The sequence below is a fragment of the Chiloscyllium punctatum genome, chromosome 7 (genome assembly GCF_047496795.1).
Source record: "Chiloscyllium punctatum isolate Juve2018m chromosome 7, sChiPun1.3, whole genome shotgun sequence".
Taxonomy (NCBI): domain Eukaryota; kingdom Metazoa; phylum Chordata; class Chondrichthyes; order Orectolobiformes; family Hemiscylliidae; genus Chiloscyllium; species Chiloscyllium punctatum.
In genome coordinates, this window is record NC_092745.1 from 130862053 (window position 1) to 130879600 (window position 17548).

The 17548-nt window shown below is 47.8% G+C and overlaps 1 protein-coding gene across 1 annotated transcript in view; it reads left to right on the top strand.

Annotated features, from left to right (window-relative positions):
- Positions 1-17548, top strand: part of dnai3 (dynein axonemal intermediate chain 3) — a 121633-nt gene that overhangs the window by 92365 nt on the left and 11720 nt on the right. Inside the window, exon 18 of the mRNA XM_072574848.1 lies at positions 14889-15019. Coding sequence (XP_072430949.1) covers positions 14889-15019 — 131 coding nt within the window. The remainder of the gene's footprint in view (positions 1-14888; positions 15020-17548) is intronic.

Below are 17548 nucleotides of genomic sequence, written 5' to 3' on the forward strand. Positions count from 1 at the left end.
ATGAGGCAAATATGGAAATATACATCTGAACTAAAACTAAACACTCCTGGGATGTGAAGTGGGATTCTGTGGGTCCATCAGTGTCTGCAAAGAAAAAGGAAAAAGTTAATGGTACAGTTTGGCTGGACTTTTATTCTGGATTGATACAGGAAAGAGGGACAAGGTTTAAAAAAGTTCAGGTAGTCATCAATATATTTCTTAGTGTGAACTCCAGGCTGATTTGGAGAGTGGAGTCCACACCAGTCAGTCTCATAGTGACATCAAGCATGGCAAGAAAAGTCCTAGACAGCGAGAACTTACATTTATATAGTGCCATTAGCATAGTGAAATGCAGGACCATTATAAAACAAATTACAATACTGGATAACAAGAGATATTAAGTCAAGGAACCACCAGCAGCAAAGAAGCTGGTATTAAGGACTGTCTGAAAGGAAGGAAGTGGGTTAGAGAAAACTGAAAGAACTGTGGATGCTGTATAAATCAGAAACAAAATCAGAAATTGCTGGTAAAGCTCAGCAGGTCTGGCAGCATCTGTGGAGAGAAATCTCAATTGAGTTAGAGGGGTGATTTAAGTTCAATGCAGTGACTGAACATTTTCTCTGAATTTATGCTTTTACCAGCTGCAGCCTGGGGGAATTATTTAATGTCACATGTACACTTTAGTATCAGAGAGATTTATGTCCCAGAGAGAAATCATACATCAGCCAATTTCTCACACACATTGAAGGAAAGCCTTACGCAAACAAGTAAATTCAGCTGGTTTACGGTTAAAGGTGGATAAATCCCCAGGACCTGATCAAGTGTACCCGCGAACTCTGTGGGAAGCTAGAGAAGTGATTGCTGGGCCTCTTGCTGAGATATTTGTATCATCAATAGTCACAGGTGAGGTGCCGGAAGACTGGAGGTTGGCAAATGTGGTGCCACTGTTTAAGAAGGGCTGTAAAGACAAGCCAGGGAACTATAGACCAGTGAGCCTGACCTCAGTGGTGGGCAAGTTGTTGGAGGGAATCCTGAGGGACAGGATGTACATGTATTTGGAAAGGCAAGGACTGATTCGGAATAGTCAACATGGCTTTGTGTGTGGGAAATCATGTCTCATAAACTTGATTGAGTTTTTTGATGAAGTAATAAAGAAGATTGATGAGGGCAGAGCAGTAGATGTGATCTATATGGACTTCAGTAAGGCGTTCGACAAGGTTCCCCATGGGAGACTGATTAGCAAGGTTAGATCTCATGGAATACAGGGAGAACTAGCCATTTGGATACAGAACTGGCTCAAAGGTAGAAGACAGAGGGTGGTGGTGGAGGGTTGCTTTTCAGACTGGAGGCCTGTGACCAGTGGAGTGCCATAAGGATCGGTGCTGGGCCCTCTACATTTTGTCATTTACATAAATGATTTGGATGCGAAATTAAGAGGTACAGTTAGTAAGTTTGCAGAGGACACCAAAATTAGAGGTGTAGTGGACAGAGAGGAGGGTTACCTCAGATTACAACAGGATCTTGACCAGATGGGCCAATGCTGAAAATGTGTTGCTGGAAAAGCGCAGCAGGTCAGGCAGCATCCAAGGAACAGGAGAATCGATGTTTCGGGCATGAACCCTTCTTCAGGAATGAGGAAAGTGTGTCGAGCAGGCTAAGATAAAAGGTAGGGAGGAGGGACTTGGGGGAGGGGCGTTGGAAATGCAATAGGTGGAAGGAGGTCAAGGTGAGGGTGATAGGCCGGAGTGGGGTGGGGGCGGAGAGGTCAGGAAGAAGATTGCAGGTTAGGAAGGCAGTGCTGAGTTCGAGGGATTTGACTGAGACAAGGTGGGGGGAGGGGAAATGAGGAAACTGGAGGAATCTGAGTTCATCCCTTGTGGTTGGAGGGTTCCTAGGTGGAAGATGAGGCCCTCTTCCTCCAACCGTTGTGTTGCTATGGTCTGGCGATGGAGGAGTCCAAGGGCCTGCATGTCCTTGGTGGAGTGGGAGGGGGAGTTGAAGTGTTGAGCTACGGGGTGGTTGGGTTGGTTGGTCCGGCTGTCCCGGGTGTTCTCTGAAATGTTCCGCAAGTAGGCGGCCTGTCTCCCCAATATAGAGGAGGCCACATCGGGTGCAGTGGATGCAATAGATGATGTGTGTGGAGGTGCAGGTGAATTTGTGGCAGATATGGAAGTGTCCCTTGGGGCCTTGGAGGGAGGTAAGGGGGGAGGTGTGGGTGCAAGTTTTGCATTTCTTGCGGTTGCAGGGGAAGGTGCCGGGAGTGGAGGTTGGGTTGGTGGGGGGGTGTGGACATAGAACATAGAACATAGAAAAATACAGCGCAGTACAGGCCCTTCGGCCCTCGATGTTGCGCCGACCGAAGCCTACCTAACCTACACTAGCCCAATAGCCTCCATATGCTTGTCCAATGCCCGCTTAAATGACCATAAAGAGGGAGAGTCCACCACTGATACTGGCAGGGCATTCCATGAACTCACAACCCGCTGAGTAAAAAATCTACCCCTAACATCTGTCCTATACCTACCACCCCTTAATTTAAAGCTGTGTCCCCTAGTAACAGCTGACTCCATACGCAGAAAAAAGTTCTCACTGTCAACCCTATTTAAACCCCTAATCATCTTGTACACCTCTATCAAATCTCCCCTAAACCTTTTTTTCTCCAATGAGAAAAGCCCCAAGTGCCTCAGCCTTTCCTCATACAATCTTCCTACCATGCCAGGCAACATCCTGGTAAACCTCCTCTGCACTCGTTCCAATGCCTCCACATCCTTCCTATAGTATGGCAACCAAAACTGCACACAATACTCCAGATGAGGCCGCACTAGAGTCTTATACAACTGCAACATGACCTCAGGATTCCGGAACTCAATTCCTCGACCAATAAAGCCCAGTACGCCATATGCCTTCTTCACCGCACTATTTACCTGGGTGGCAACTTTCAAAGATCTGTGTACATGGACACCAAGATCCCTCTGCTCATCCACACTACCAAGTAGTCTACCATTAGCCCAGTAATCCATCTTCTTCTTATTCCTACCAAGGTGAATGACTTCACACTTAGCTACATTGAATTCCATTTGCCACCTTACTGCCCAGCTCTGCAACTTATCTATATCCCGCTGTAACCTGCCACATCCTTCTTCACTGTCCACAACTCCACCGACTTTCATGTCATCCGCAAATTTGCTCACCCAGCCTTCAAGCCCCTCCTCTAGGTCATTTATAAAAATGACATACAGCAATGGTCCCAAAACAGATCCTTGTGGAACACCGCTAGTAACAGCGCTCCAAGATGAACCTATACCATCAACTACTACCCTCTGTCTCCTTCCAGCCAGCCAATTCCTAATCCAAACCTCTAGTGCACCCTCAATGCCATACCTCCGTAGTTTTTGCATTAGCCTGCCATGGGGTACCTTATCGAACGCCTTGCTAAAATCCATATACACCACATTTACTGCTTTACCCTCGTCCACTTCCTTGGTTACCTTCTCAAAGAATTCAATAAGGTTTGTGAGGCACGACCTGCCCTTTACAAAACCATGCTGACTATCCTTGATCACATTATTCCTATCCAGATGTTCATAAATCCTATCCCTTATAATTCTCTCTAAGACTTTGCCCACAACAGAAGTGAGACTCACTGGCCTATAGTTACTCGGGCTATCCCTGCTCCCCTTCTTGAACAAGGGGACCACATTCGCTATCCTCCAGTCTTCTGGCACTATTCCTGTAGACAACGACGACATAAAATCAAGGCCAATGGCTCCGCTATCTCCTCCCTAGCTTCCCAGAGGATCCTAGGATAAATGCCATCAGGCCCAGGGGACTTATCTATTTTCATCCTTTCCAGTATTCCCCAGACCTCTTCCCTACATACCTCAAGGCCATCCATTCTAATCACTTGTGACTCAATATTCACATCAGCAACAGTGTCCTGTTCCTGAGTGAATACTGACAAAAAGTATTGATTTAGTGTCTCACCAATCTCCTCCGCCTCCACACACAACTTCCCACTACTATCCTTGACTGGACCGATACCTACCCTAGCCATCCTTTTATTCTTGACAAACCTATAGAAAGCCTTTGGGTTTTCCCTAATCCTACTAACTAAGGACTTTTCATGTCCCCTTCTCGCTGCTCTTAGCTCTCTCTTTAGATCCTTCCTGGCTACCTTATAACTCTCAATCGCCCCAACTGAACCTTCACGCCTCATCTTTACATAGGCCGCCCTCTTCCCTTTCACAAGGGATTCCAATTCCTTATTAAACCACGGCTCCCTCACAAGACCCTTTACTCCCTGCCTGACTGGTACATACTTATCAAGGACACCCATTAGCTGTTCCTTGAACAATCTCCACATATCATTTGTGTTCTTCCCTTGAAGCCTATTTTTCCAATCCACGCATCCTAAGTCATGCCTCACCGCATCATAATTTCCCTGCCCCCAGCTATAACTCCTGCCCTGCAGTGCACACTTATCCCTCTCCATCACTAGAGTAAAAGTCACCGAGTTGTGGTCACTGCCCCCGAAGTGCTCACCTACCTCCAAGTCTAACACCTGGCCTGGTTCATTACCTAGAACCAAATCCAGTATAGCCTCACCTCTTGTTGGCCTGTCTACATATTGTGTCAGGAAACCCTCCTGCACACATTGGACAAACACCGACCCATCTAATGAACTCGAGCTATAGCTTTCCCAGTCAATATCAGGAAAGTTAAAGTCCCCCATAACAACCACCCTGCTACCACCCTGAGGCATGACTTAGGATGTGTGGATTGGAAAAGTAGATTCCAAGGCAAGAGCGTAATTGATATGTGGAACTTGTTCAAGGAGCAACTATTGAGTGTCCTTGATAAGTACGTACCTATCAGGCAGGGAGGAAAGGGTCGTGTGAGGGAGCCGTGGTTTAATAAGGAGTTGGAATCCCTTGTTAAATGGAAGAGGGCGGCCTTTGTAAAGATGAGGCGTGAAGGTTCAATAGGGGCAATTGAGAGTTATAAGGTAGCCCGGAAGGACCTGAAGAGAGAGCTAAGAGCAGCAAGGAGGGGACATGAAAGGTCCTTAGTTGGTAGGATTAGGGAAAACCCTAAGGCTTTCTATAGGTATGTTAGGAATAAAAGAATGACTAGGGAAGGAATAGGTCCAATCAAGGATAGTAATGGGAAGTTGCGTGTGGAGGCTGAAGAGATTGGGGAGGCACTGAATGAATTCTTTTCGTCAGTATTCACTCAGGAACAGGACATTGTTGTCGATATGAATACTGAGGCACGAATAAGTAGAATGGATGGCTTTGAGATATGTAGAGAAGAGGTGTTGGAAATTCTGGCAAGGGTGAAAATAGATAAGTCCCCTGGGCCTGATGGCATTTATCATAGGATCCTCTAGGAAGAAAAGGAGGAGATTGCAGAGCCATTGGCCTTGATTTTTGTGTCCTCTTTGTCTATAGGAGTAGTGCCAGAGGACTGGAGGCTAGCAAACGTGGTTCCCTTGTTCAAGAAGGGGAGTAGGGATAATCCTAATAACTATAGGCCAGTGAGTCTCACTTCTGTTGTGGGCAAAGTCTTAGAGAGAATTGTAAGGGATAGGATTTATGCACATCTGGATAAGAATAATGTGATCAAGGATAGTCAGCATGGTTTTGTGAAGGGCAGGTCGTACCTCACAAACCTTATTGAATTCTTTGAGAAGGTGACTAAGGAGGTAGATGAGGGGAAAGCGGTAGATGTGGTATATATGGATTTTAGTAAGGCGTTTGATAAGGTCCCCCATGGTAGGCTACTGCAGAAAATACAGAGATATGGCATTGAGGGTGAGTTGGAGGTTTGGATTAGGAATTGGCTGGCTGGAAGAAGACAGAGGGTAGTAGTTGATGGCAAAGGTTCATCTTGGAGTGCCGTCACTAGCGGTGTTCCGCAAGGATCTGTTTTGGGACCATTGCTGTTTGTCATTTTAATAAATGACCTGGAGGAGGGGCTAGAAGGTTGGGTGAGCAAGTTTGCGGATGATACGAAAGTCGGAGGAGTTGTAGACAATGAGGAAGGATGTGGCAGGTTACAGCGGGATATAGAGAAGCTGCAGAGCTGGGCAGAAAGGTGGCAAATGGAGTTCAATGTAGCTAAGTGTGAGGTGATTCACTTTGGTAAGAGTAACAAAAAGATGGGGTACTGGGCTAATGGTCCGATACTTGGTAGTGTGGAAGAGCAGAGGGATCTTGGTGTCCATGTACACAGATCTCTGAAAGTTGCCACCCAGATAAATAGTGCAGTGAAGAAGGCATATGGCGTACTGGCTTTTATTGGTAGAGGAATTGAGTTCCGGAGTCCTGAGGTCATGCTGCAGTTGTATAAGACTCTGGTGCGGCCGCATCTGGAATATTGTGTGCAGTTTTGGTCGCCATACTATAGGACGGATGTGGAGGCACTGGAACGGGTGCAGAGGAAGTTTACCAGGATGTTGCCTGGTATGGCAGGAAGATCCTATGAGGAAAGGCTGAGGCACTTGGGGTTGTTTTCATTGGAGAAAAGAAGGTTTAGGGGTGACTTGATTGAGGTGTACAAGATGATTAGGGGGTTAGATAGGGTTGACAGTGAGAACCTTTTTCCACGTATGGAGTCAGCTATTACAAGGGGGCATAGCTTTAAATTAAGGGGGGGTAGATATAGGACTGATGTTAGGGGTAGGTTCTTCACTCAGCGAGTCAGGAGTTCATGGAATGCCCTGCCAGTAGCAGTGGTGGACTCTCCCTCTTTATGGGTATTTAAGCGGGCATTGGATAGGTATATGGAGGATAGTGGGTTAGTGTAGGTTAGGTGGGCTTTGATTGGCGCAACATCGAGGGCCGAAGGGCCTGTACTGCGCTGTATTCTTCTATGTTCTATGTTCTATGTTCTACTTTCACTCTTCTCCTGAATCATCCTCGCAATACTTTCCTCTACTTCTCTCGGACTATTAGGAGGCCTGTAGAAAACTCCTAACAGGGTGACCTCACCTTTCCTATTTCTAACCTCCGCCCACACTACCTCAGATGGCAAGTCTTCCTCCATCACCCTTTCTGCTGCTGTAATACTATCCTTGACAAGCAATGCCACACCTCCCCCTCTTTTACCCCCATCTCTGACCCTACTAAAACATTTAAACCCTGGAACCTGCAACAGCCAATCCTGTCCCTGTTCTACCCACGGACCTGACGAGGGAGTCATGGAGGGAGTGGTCTTTTCGGAATGCTGATAGGAAAGGGGAGGGAAATATATCCCTGGTGGTGGGCTCCGTTTGGAGGTGGCGGAAATGACGACGGATGATACGATGTATGTGGAGGTTGGTGGGGTGGTAGGTGAGGACCAGTGGGGTTCTTTCCTGGTGGCAATTGGAGGGGCGGGGCTCAAGGGCGGAGGAGCGGGAAGTGGAGGAGATGCGGTGGAGGGTTTTGTCGATCACATCTGGGGGGAATTGCAGTCTTTGAAGAAGGAGGCCATCTGGTTTGTACGGTATTGGAACTGGTCCTCCTGGGAGTAGATGCGGCGGAGACAAAGGAATTGGGAATATAGGATGGTGTTTTTACAGGGGACAGGGTGGGAGGAGGTGTAGTCTAGGTAGCTGTGGGAGTCGGTCGGTTTATAGTAAATGTCCGTGTTGATTCGGTCGCCCCGAGATAGAAATGGAGAGGTCTAGGAAGGGGAGGGAGGAGTCTGAGACGGTCCAGGTAAATTTGAGGTCGGGGTGGAAGGTGTTGGTAAAGTGGATGAACTGTTCAACCTCCTCGTGGGAGCACGAGACAGTGCCGATACAGTCATCGATGTAGCGGAGGAAAAGGTGGGGGGTGGTGCCAGTGTAGCTGCGGAAGATGGACTGCTCCACATATCCGACGAAGAGGCAGGCATAGCTGGGGCCCATGTGGGTGCCCATGGCAACTCCTTTGGTTTGGAGGAAGTGGGAGGATTGGAAAGAGAAGTTGTTCAGGGTGAGGACCAGTTCAGTCAGTCGAAGGAGGGTGTCAGTGGAAGGGTACTGGTACGGCGGGAAAGGAAGAAGCGGAGGGCTTTGAGTCCTTTGTGATGGGGGATGGAGGTGTACAGGGACTGGATGTCCATGGTGAAGATAAGGCGTTGGGGACTGGGAAAGCGAAAATCATGGAGGAGGTGGAGGGCGTGGGTGGTGTCCCGAACGTAGGTGGGGAGTTCTTGGACTAAGGGGGACAGGACCGTGTCGAGGCATGCAGAGATGAGTTCGGTGGGGCAGGAGCAGGCTGAGACAATGGGTCGGCCGGGGCAGTCATGTTTGTGGATTTTGGGCAGGAGGTAGAAACGGGCGGTGCGGGGTTGTGGGACTATGAGGTTGGAGACGGTGGATGGGAGATCCCCTGAGGTGATGAGGTTATGGATGGTCTGGGAGATGATGGTTTGGTGGTGGGAGGTGGGGTCATGGTCAAGGGAGCAGTAGGAGGAGGTGTCCGCGAGCTGGCGTTTAGCCTCAGTGGTGTAAAGGTCAGTGCGCCAAACTACTACCGCGCCTCCCTTATCTGCCGGTTTGATAGTGAGGTCGGGGTTGGAACAGAGGGAGTGGAGGGCTGCACGTTCCAAGGGTGAGAGGTTGGAATGGGTGAGAGGGTTGGAGAGGTTGAGGCACTTAATGTTGCGACGGCAGTTGGCTATGAAGAGATCGAGGGCGGGTAAGAGGCCAGCACGGGGTGTCCAGGTGGATGGGGTGTGTTGGAGGCAGGAGAAGGGATCGTCAGAGGGTGGGCAAGAGTCCTGGTTGAAGAAGTAGGCGCGGAGGCGAAGGCGGCAGAAGAATTGTTCGATGTCTCGCCGCGTGTTGAACTCGTTAATCCGAGAGTGTAGGGGGATGAAGGTGAGGCCTCTGCTGAGGACTGATCCTTCATCCTCAGAGAGGGGTAGTTCTGGAGGGATGGTGAAAACACAACAGGGCTGGGAGCTAGGACCTGGTGTGGGGCTGGAGCTGGGAGTGGGGTCGGGGACGGAGATCGGCGTGGGGGTGGGGTTAGACGTGGTGACAGAGATCAGCGTGGGGGTGGGGTTAGACATTGTGACGGAGATCAGCGTGGGGGCGGGGTTAGGCATGGTGACGAAGATTGGCATGGAGGCGGAGTTAGGCGTGGTGACAGAGATCGGCGTGGGGGTGGGGTTAGGCGTGGTGACGGAGATCGGCGTGGGGGTGGAGTTAGGCGTGGTGACAGAGATCGGCGTGGGGGCGGGGTTAAGCGTGGTGATGGAGATCGGTGTGGGGGCGGGGTTAAGCGTGGTGATGGAGATCGGTGTGGGGGCGGAGACGCATGCGGCGTGGTGGTTGTGCAGGCTAGTGATGTCACTTGGGCGGAAGTGGCTGCGGCAACAGCAGAAACGATGTTCTTCCCGATAGCCGCGGAGGCCGCGAATCTGTCGGCGATGGTCTTCCTGGCAATCTTGCCTACAGAAGGGCCAATGGGCTGAGAAGTGGCAGATGGAGTTTAATTCAGATAAATGCAAGGTGCTTCATTTTGGGAAAGCAAATCTTAGCAGGATTTATACACTTAATGGTAAGGTCCTAGGGAGTGTTGCTGAACAAAGAGACCTTGGAGTGCAGGTTCATAGCTCCTTGAAAGTGGAGTCGCAGGTAGATAGGATAGTGAAGAAGGTGTTTGGTATGCTTTCCTTTATTGGTCAGAGTATTGAGTACAGGAGTTGGGAGGTCGTGTTGCGGCTGTACAGGACATTGGTTAGGCCACTGTTGGAATATTGCATGCAATTCTGGTCTCCTTCCTATTGGAAAGATGTTGTGAAACTTGAAAGGGTTCAGAAAAGATTTACAAGGATGTTGCCAGGGTTGGAGGATCTGAGCTACAGGGAGAGGCTGAACAGGCTGAGGCTGTTTTCCCTGGAGCGTCGGAGGCTGAAGGGTGACCTTATAGGGGTTTACAAAATTATGAGGGGCATGGATAGGGTAAATAGGCAAGGTCTTTTCCCTGGGGTCAGGGAGTCCAGAACTGGAGGGCATAGGTTTAGGGTGAGAGGGGAAAGATATAAAAGGGACCTAGGGCAATGTTTTCACACAGAGGGTGGTACATGTATGGAATGAGCTGCCAGAGGATGAGGTGGAGGCTGGTACAATTGCAACATTTAAGAAGCATTTGGATGGGTATATGAATAGGAAGGGTTTGGAGGGATATGGACCGGATGCCAGCAGGTGGGACTAGATTGGGTTGGGATATCTGGTCAGCATGGACGGGTTGGACCAAAGGGTTTCCATGCTGTACATCTCTATGACTCTATGACTCTATTTGCGTTTTTGTATCCTTAAAACAAAAGGATAACTTGAGAGAAGGTAGGATAAAGAATAAAGGAGGGATCGTGTGCTTTGAGACACAGGATGTGGGTGAGATCCTAAATGAGTACTTTATATCAGTATTCACCCAGGAGAAGGATATGCAGGATAGTGAGATTAATGTGCAGCATGATAATATGCTGCAGGATTTTGAGATCAAGAAAGAAATGGTTTTGGGTTGCTCGAAGAGCACTAAGATGGATAAGTCCCCAGGGTCTGATGGTATCGACCCCGAATTATTGAGAGGCAAGAGAGGAGATTGCTGGGGCCTTGACCAAGATCTTTGTATTCTCACTAGCCACTGGAGATGTCCTAGAGGACTGGGGATTAGTGAATGTCATTCCTCTGTTCAAGAAGGGAAATAGGGATAATCCAGGCAACTATAAACTGGTGAATCTCACATCAGTGATGAGGAAGCTGTTGGAAAGAATTCTTAGTGATAGGATTTAAGATATTTGGAAAAACATGGTCTAATTAAGGAGAGTCAGCACGGCTTTGTGCAGGGCAGGACATGTCTTACTAACTTGATTAAATTTTACAAGGAGGTGACAAAGGTGATTGGTGTGGGTAGAGCAGTAGATATTCTCTGCATGGATTTTAGTCAGACTTTCCACAAGGTCCCTCATGGTAGGCTCATCCAGAAGATTAAGATGCATGGGATCCACGGTGACTTGGCCGTGTGGATTCAGAATTGGCTTGCTCATAGAAGGCAGAGGATAGAGGTGGAAAAGTGTTTCCCAGGCTGGAGGTGCATGATTAGTGGGATCCACACTGGGACCTCTGTTGTTTGTGATATATATAAATGTTGATGAGTCATAGAGATGTACAGCATGGAAACAGACCCTTCGGTCCAACCCGTCCATGCTGACCAGATATCCCAACCCAATCTAGTCCCACCTGCCAGCACCCGGCCCATATCCCTCCAAACCCTTCCTATTCATATACCCATCCAAATGCCTCTTAAATGTTGCAATTGTACCAGCCTCCACCACTTCCTCTGGCAGCTCATTCCATACACTTACCACTCTCTGCGTGAAAAAGTTGCCCCGTAAGTCTCTTTTATTTCTTTCCCCTCTCACCCTAAACCTATGCCCTCTAGTTCTGGACTCCCTGACCCCAGGGAAAATCCTATTTACCCTATCTATACCCCTCAGCCTCTGTCACTCCAGGGAAAACAGCCCCAGCCTTTTCAGCCTCTCCCTATAGCTCAAATCCTCCAACCCTGGCAAGATCCTTGGAAATCTTTTCTGAACCCTTGGGTTAGTAAGTTTGCAGATGATACAAAGATCGGTGGAGTTTGGATATTGTAGAAGGTTGTCAATGGGACAACAGTGGGACATAAATCAGTCGCATATATGGATGGAGAATGAAGTTTAATCCGGGTAAGTGTGAGGTGCTGCACTTTGAGAGATCAAACGTTAAGGAAAAGCATACAGTTAATGGCAGGACTTTGAACAGCAAGAGGGATTTTGGGGTTCAAGTCCATAGTTTCCTGAAAGTGGTCATGTAAGTAGACAGGTTGGTAAATAAGACATATGGCATGCTTGCCTTTATTGGTCAGGGAATTGAGTACAAGAGTCAGGATGTCATGCTGCAGCTTTATAAGCCTTTGGTTAGGCCACACTGAGAGTATTGTGTTCAATTCTGGTCGCCATATTACAGGAAGAATATGGAGGCTTTGGAGAGAGTACAGAGGAGTTTTACCAGAATGCTGCCTGGATTAGAGCGTATGAGCTATAAGGAGAGGCTAGAGAAACTCGGGTTGTTTTCTCGAGAGCGGCAGGGGCTGAGGGGAGACTTGATGGAAGTTTATAAAATTATGAGATGTGTAGATAGGTCTGATGGTCAGAATGTTTGTCCCAGAGTTGAAATGTCTAAAACTAGGGGACATGCATTTAAGATGAGAGGGCGAAAGTTCAAAGGTGATGTGAGGAGCAGGTTTTTTACACAGAGAGTGGGAGAATGTGGAACACACTACCAGGTGGAGACAGATACAGTATGGGTTTTTAAGGGACTTTCAGATAAGCACATGAATATGCAAAGAATGGAAGTATATGGACCAAGGGATTAGTTTCATTTGGCATCATGTTTAATACAACATCATGGACCGAAGGGCCCGTTCCTATGCTGTACTGTTCTATGTTCTCATGTGATGTGTGGTATCTCTGGCCAAGCCAGCATGTATTACTTGGAGAAGGTTGTGGTGAACTGCCTTCTTGAACTGCAGGAACACCTACAGTGCTGGCATGGATGGAGTTCCAGCTGGTGGGTGCATCATTATTTCATCCACTTTCACATGCTTGCAGACATGCTGAGCTATATAATTATTTGAAGGTCTATGCACAATAGTTTGATTGTACAGATAAACCTCTCCAACAATGGATGGGAAACCCTAGCATTTGGTGGATTGAATAGGTTAACCTATGCTTTGCAACAAAGGCAACCACTTATTTATTTAGTTCCTAGCTTACAGCTGGTTAGGTAATCTCACTTCATTTATTTTCATGGAACTCATACTAACTTACTTCATCAGCATGTGTGCTGTTTCAATGCTATTTAAACTTTATTGACACTTACAGAATACTGAGAGGCCTGGGTAGAGTGGACTTGGAGAAGGTGTTTCCATGAGCAAGAGAGACTAGGACCCGAGGGCACAGCCTCAGAGTGAAGGGGATACCCTTTTGAACTGAAATGAGGATGAATTTCTTCAATCCAGAGGGTGGGGAAGCTGTGGAATGCATCACCACTGAAGACTGTGCGGGCCAAGTCATTGAGTGTATTTAAGCCAGATTGGTAAAGGGATCAAGGTTACAGGGAGAAGGCAGGAGAATGGGGTTGAGAAATATATCAGCCATGATTGAGTAGTGGAGCAGACTTGATGGGTTGAATGGCCTAATTCTGTATTTATGGTCTTAACATAACATTAGTCTCTGCCCTTGGGCTCATCATCAAGAAACCCTAGTTAACGGTCTGGGGCAAGGGTTCAAATCTCACCACAGTAGCTGTTGGTATTTAAATGCCGTTAACAAAATCTGGACTATAGACGTAGTCTCTTTGATGGTGACCAGTCTTCAATTGATGTAAAAACCCATCTGGTTCACTAATTCCTTTTGGGGAAGGAAACTGCCATCCTTTCCTGGTATGGCCTACATGTGACTCCTTCCCTGCAGATAAATGGTCGACTCTCAACTGCCCTCTGAAAACGTTTTGCAAGCCGCTTCATTCCAGGAGCAATAGAATTCGGCAGCAAATGTTGCCCCTGCCATGGAAAAGTAAAGACAAAAATATGAAAATGCACATGTTGTTTCATCACAATTACATCCAACTCTTTTCAGCCACATGTACCCAATCATTAGAAGTGAACTTTTTATTTTAAGATGGAATGAATTTGATTGTGAAGATTTACCAGTAATACTGAAAAAGGTTCATTCAAGACTCAGAATGTTACCCCACTGGTCCTCACCTACCACCCCACCAACCTCCATGTACAGCGTATCATCCGTCATAATTTCCGCCACCTCCAAACGGACCCCACCACCAGGGATATATTTCCCTTCCCTCCCCTATCAGCGTTCCGAAAAGACCGCTCCCTCTGTGACTCCCTCATCAGGTCCACACCCCCCACCAACCCAACCTCCACTCCCGGCACCTTCCCCTGCAACCGCAAGAAATACAAAACTTGCGCCCACACCTTCCCCTTTACTCCCCCCAAGGCCCCAAGGGATCCTTTCATATCCACCACAAATTCACCTGCGCCTCCACACACATCATTTACTGCATCCGCTGCACCCGATGTGGCCTCCTCTATATTGGGGAGACAGGCCGCCTACTTGCGGAACGTTTCAGAGAACACCTCTGGGACACCCGGACAAACCAACCCAACCACCCCGTGGCTCAACACTTCAACTCCCCCTCCCACCCCACCAAGGACATGCAGGTCCTTGGACTCCTCCATCGCCAGACCATAGCAACACAACGGCTGGAGGAAGAACGCCTCATCTTTCACCTAGGAACCCTCCAACCACAAGGGATAAACTCAGATTTCTCCAGTTTCCTCATTTCCCCTCCCCCCACCTTGTCTCAGTCCCAATCCTTGAACTCAGCACCACCTTCCTAACCTACAATCTTCTTCCTGACCTCTCTGCCCCCACCCCCCACTCCGGCCTATCACCCTCACCTTGACTTCCTTCCACCTATCGCATTTCCAACGCCCCTCCCCCAAGTCCCTCCTCCCTACCTTTTATCTTAGCCTGCTGGATACACTTTCCTCATTCCTGACGAAGGGCTTATGCCCGAAACGTCGATTCTCCTGCTCCTTGGATGCTGCCTGACCTGCTGCGCTTTTCCAGCGACACATTTTCAGCTCAGAATGTTAACTCTGTTTCTCTCTCACATACACACAAATGCTGCCAGAGCTGCTGAGTTTCTCCAGCATTGTTTCAGGTTTCCAGCATCCACACTGTATTGAGAAATACTGGACTTGCCAAATTCTGGAGCTAAGTGCACTCAATGTGTTTTTTCTTTGGTGAAAATCTGAATTTGTTATAACATACTTGTATTTAACATGGGATATGTGTCAATATTACAGCCCCAAGACCAACTCATTGCTATCCAGTGCATGATGGTCCTGTAAACACAGTGCAAACATCACCATTCTTCCGAGATATTATTTTGACTGTAGGAGGTTGGACCTTTGCGATTTGGAGAGAAGATGTTACAGTGAGTAATTCCCATTTCAGTTTCTTTGCCCATGAGTTGAAAATTGGCTTCCAGTGTTAAGAATGCACCCAACTTTTATCACTTCCTGTGATAACCTCCACCCATGTAACTCTGCAAGACACAGTCCCACAGCCACCTCTTTTATCAATGATCTTAATGCATGAGCACGGTCAAAGTGTACCTTTGTTCACTGACAGCCCAGTATCCATCCTCCATGTCCGCTCACACCTCCACACTCAAACATTACTCTGACAGCATCTCTCAAACCCATAACTTCTCCAACAGCGAGACATCTCTAGAAGGACAAGGGCAACAAGTACATGGGAACACCACCCATCTTCAACCACTCATCATCCTGACTTGGAAGTATATCACCACTCCTTCAGTGTCGCTGGGTCAAAATCCTGAAATTCCCTCCCTCAGGACATTATGGGTTTCCTCGTAATCCGGAACATTCCAGGAAGACAGCTCATCACCACTTTCTTTTCAAAAACAATGAGGGATGGGCAATAAATGGTATTCCAGCCGGTGATGCACATAAACAAATATTAAAGAACACCATGTACACACCACCCTCCTTTATATAAACCACTTCCCGCAGACCCATAGATATACCCCAATGCACACACACACACACGCATATGTTTACACACACACACAACGCGCATATGTTTACACACACACGCACATTTATAACATCAAAACAACACCTGGTTCTGTGGATAGATTAGAAAATTTGAGGTTATGTTGCTTAGAGACTAGAAGGCAAAGAGGAGGCTTGATCAAGGTGTTCAAAGTCATGAGATCTGGACAGAGTGTTACAGAATCACAGAATTGTTATGGTTAAAATTAAGGCCATTCAGCCCATCATATCTGCACTGACTGTGAGCATCATGCCTAGGTGCCATTTTGCTGCTGTTTCAATGTAATCCTGCAAATTTGCTGACTGCTGTACATCCGCTCCTTATGGCCTTATGGTCTTAGAGAGTGGCAGGGAAAAGGTGATGGAAGGTGGGGCGGTTAAATTGCTCATATGAAAATTGGACATGGATGATGGAGTGACTGGCCTGCTCCTGTGCTGTCAGCTATGATTTGATCTACCAATGTATTATGAAACAGTGCAGCCTTGATAGTTACTATTCTATAAAATATAAAACATATGAGCAGAAATAAGGCCATTCAGCCTCAGTCTGCTCTGCCACTCAATCACAATTTTTTCAACCCCATTCTCCCACTTTCTCCATGTAACCCTTGATCCCCTTGGCACTCGAGAACCTATCTATCTCAGTCTTAAATATACTCAATGACCTGGCCTCCACAGCCTTCTGTGGCAATAAATTCCATAGATTCTCCACTCTCTGTCTGAAGAAATTTCTCCTTATCTCTGTTCTATAGGGTCTTCCCTTTATTCTAAGGCTGTACCCTCAGGTCCTAGTCTCTCCCGCCAATGGGAACATCTTCCCAACATCCACTCTGTCCAAGCTGTTCAGTAAATTTCAATCAGCTCTCCCCTCATCCTTCTAAACTCCACTGATATAAACCCAGGATCCTCAAATGTTTCTAATATGTTAAACCTTTCATAGCTGGGACTACTCTTGTGTACCTCCTCTGGACCCACTCCAGGGCCAGTGTATCCTTCCTGAGATATGGGGCCCAAAATTGCTCACAACACTCAAAATGTGGCCTGTTCCAATATTTTTAAAGTGAGATTGTATTTAAGTGATATTAAAGATGGTTCTTTCCAAGGTGTGGGGGAATTCAACAACCTTTTGGTTTAGGTGAGGTTTCGATACTTGCCTTGTGACTCCCTGTCACCATTTTCCATTGAGAAAGTTCCTAGCCAGAGCAAAGCTTGCCAGAGTGAGTCACCATTTCACAGAGACACAATTGGAACTGTATTGAATTTCAGTGCTTGAGGTGCCCCACGGACTTACAAACCCATCCCTTTGTCACCGGGGTTTGAATCTGAACCAAACAAAACCCTCAGATAGAAATTTCCATTCTCTGCCAATGTGGGACTTGATCAGTGTGGGGTTTAGTCACTAATTAATCTCAAATCATGTCACATGCGATGATGTTTAGACACAGTTGCAAAGTCGACAATGTGGCAAAGAGTGTTAACAAAATAACTCCAAGCAAACATTGGGAAGATGCTATATTCTCCATTCAGTGACATCACTCAACATCTGATGGGCTTGTGTTGTGGGGATGGGGACTGGGGTGTGGGGAATGGGGTGTGGGGTGTAGGGGGTGGGGGTTGGGGTGTTGGGGTGTGGGGTGTGGGGGTTGGGGTGTGGGGTGTGGGGGTTGGGGTGTGGGGTGTGGGGTGTGGGGATGGGGTATGGGGAATGGGGTGTGGGGTGTGGGGGATGGGGTGTGGGGAATGGGGTGTGGGGGATGGGGTGTGGGGGATGGGGTGTGGGGTGTGGGGAATGGGGTGTGGGGTGTGGGGGGTGGGGGTTGGGGTGTGGGGTGTGGGGGTTGGGGTGTGGGGTGTGGGGGTTGGGGTGTGGGGTGTGGGGGTTGGGG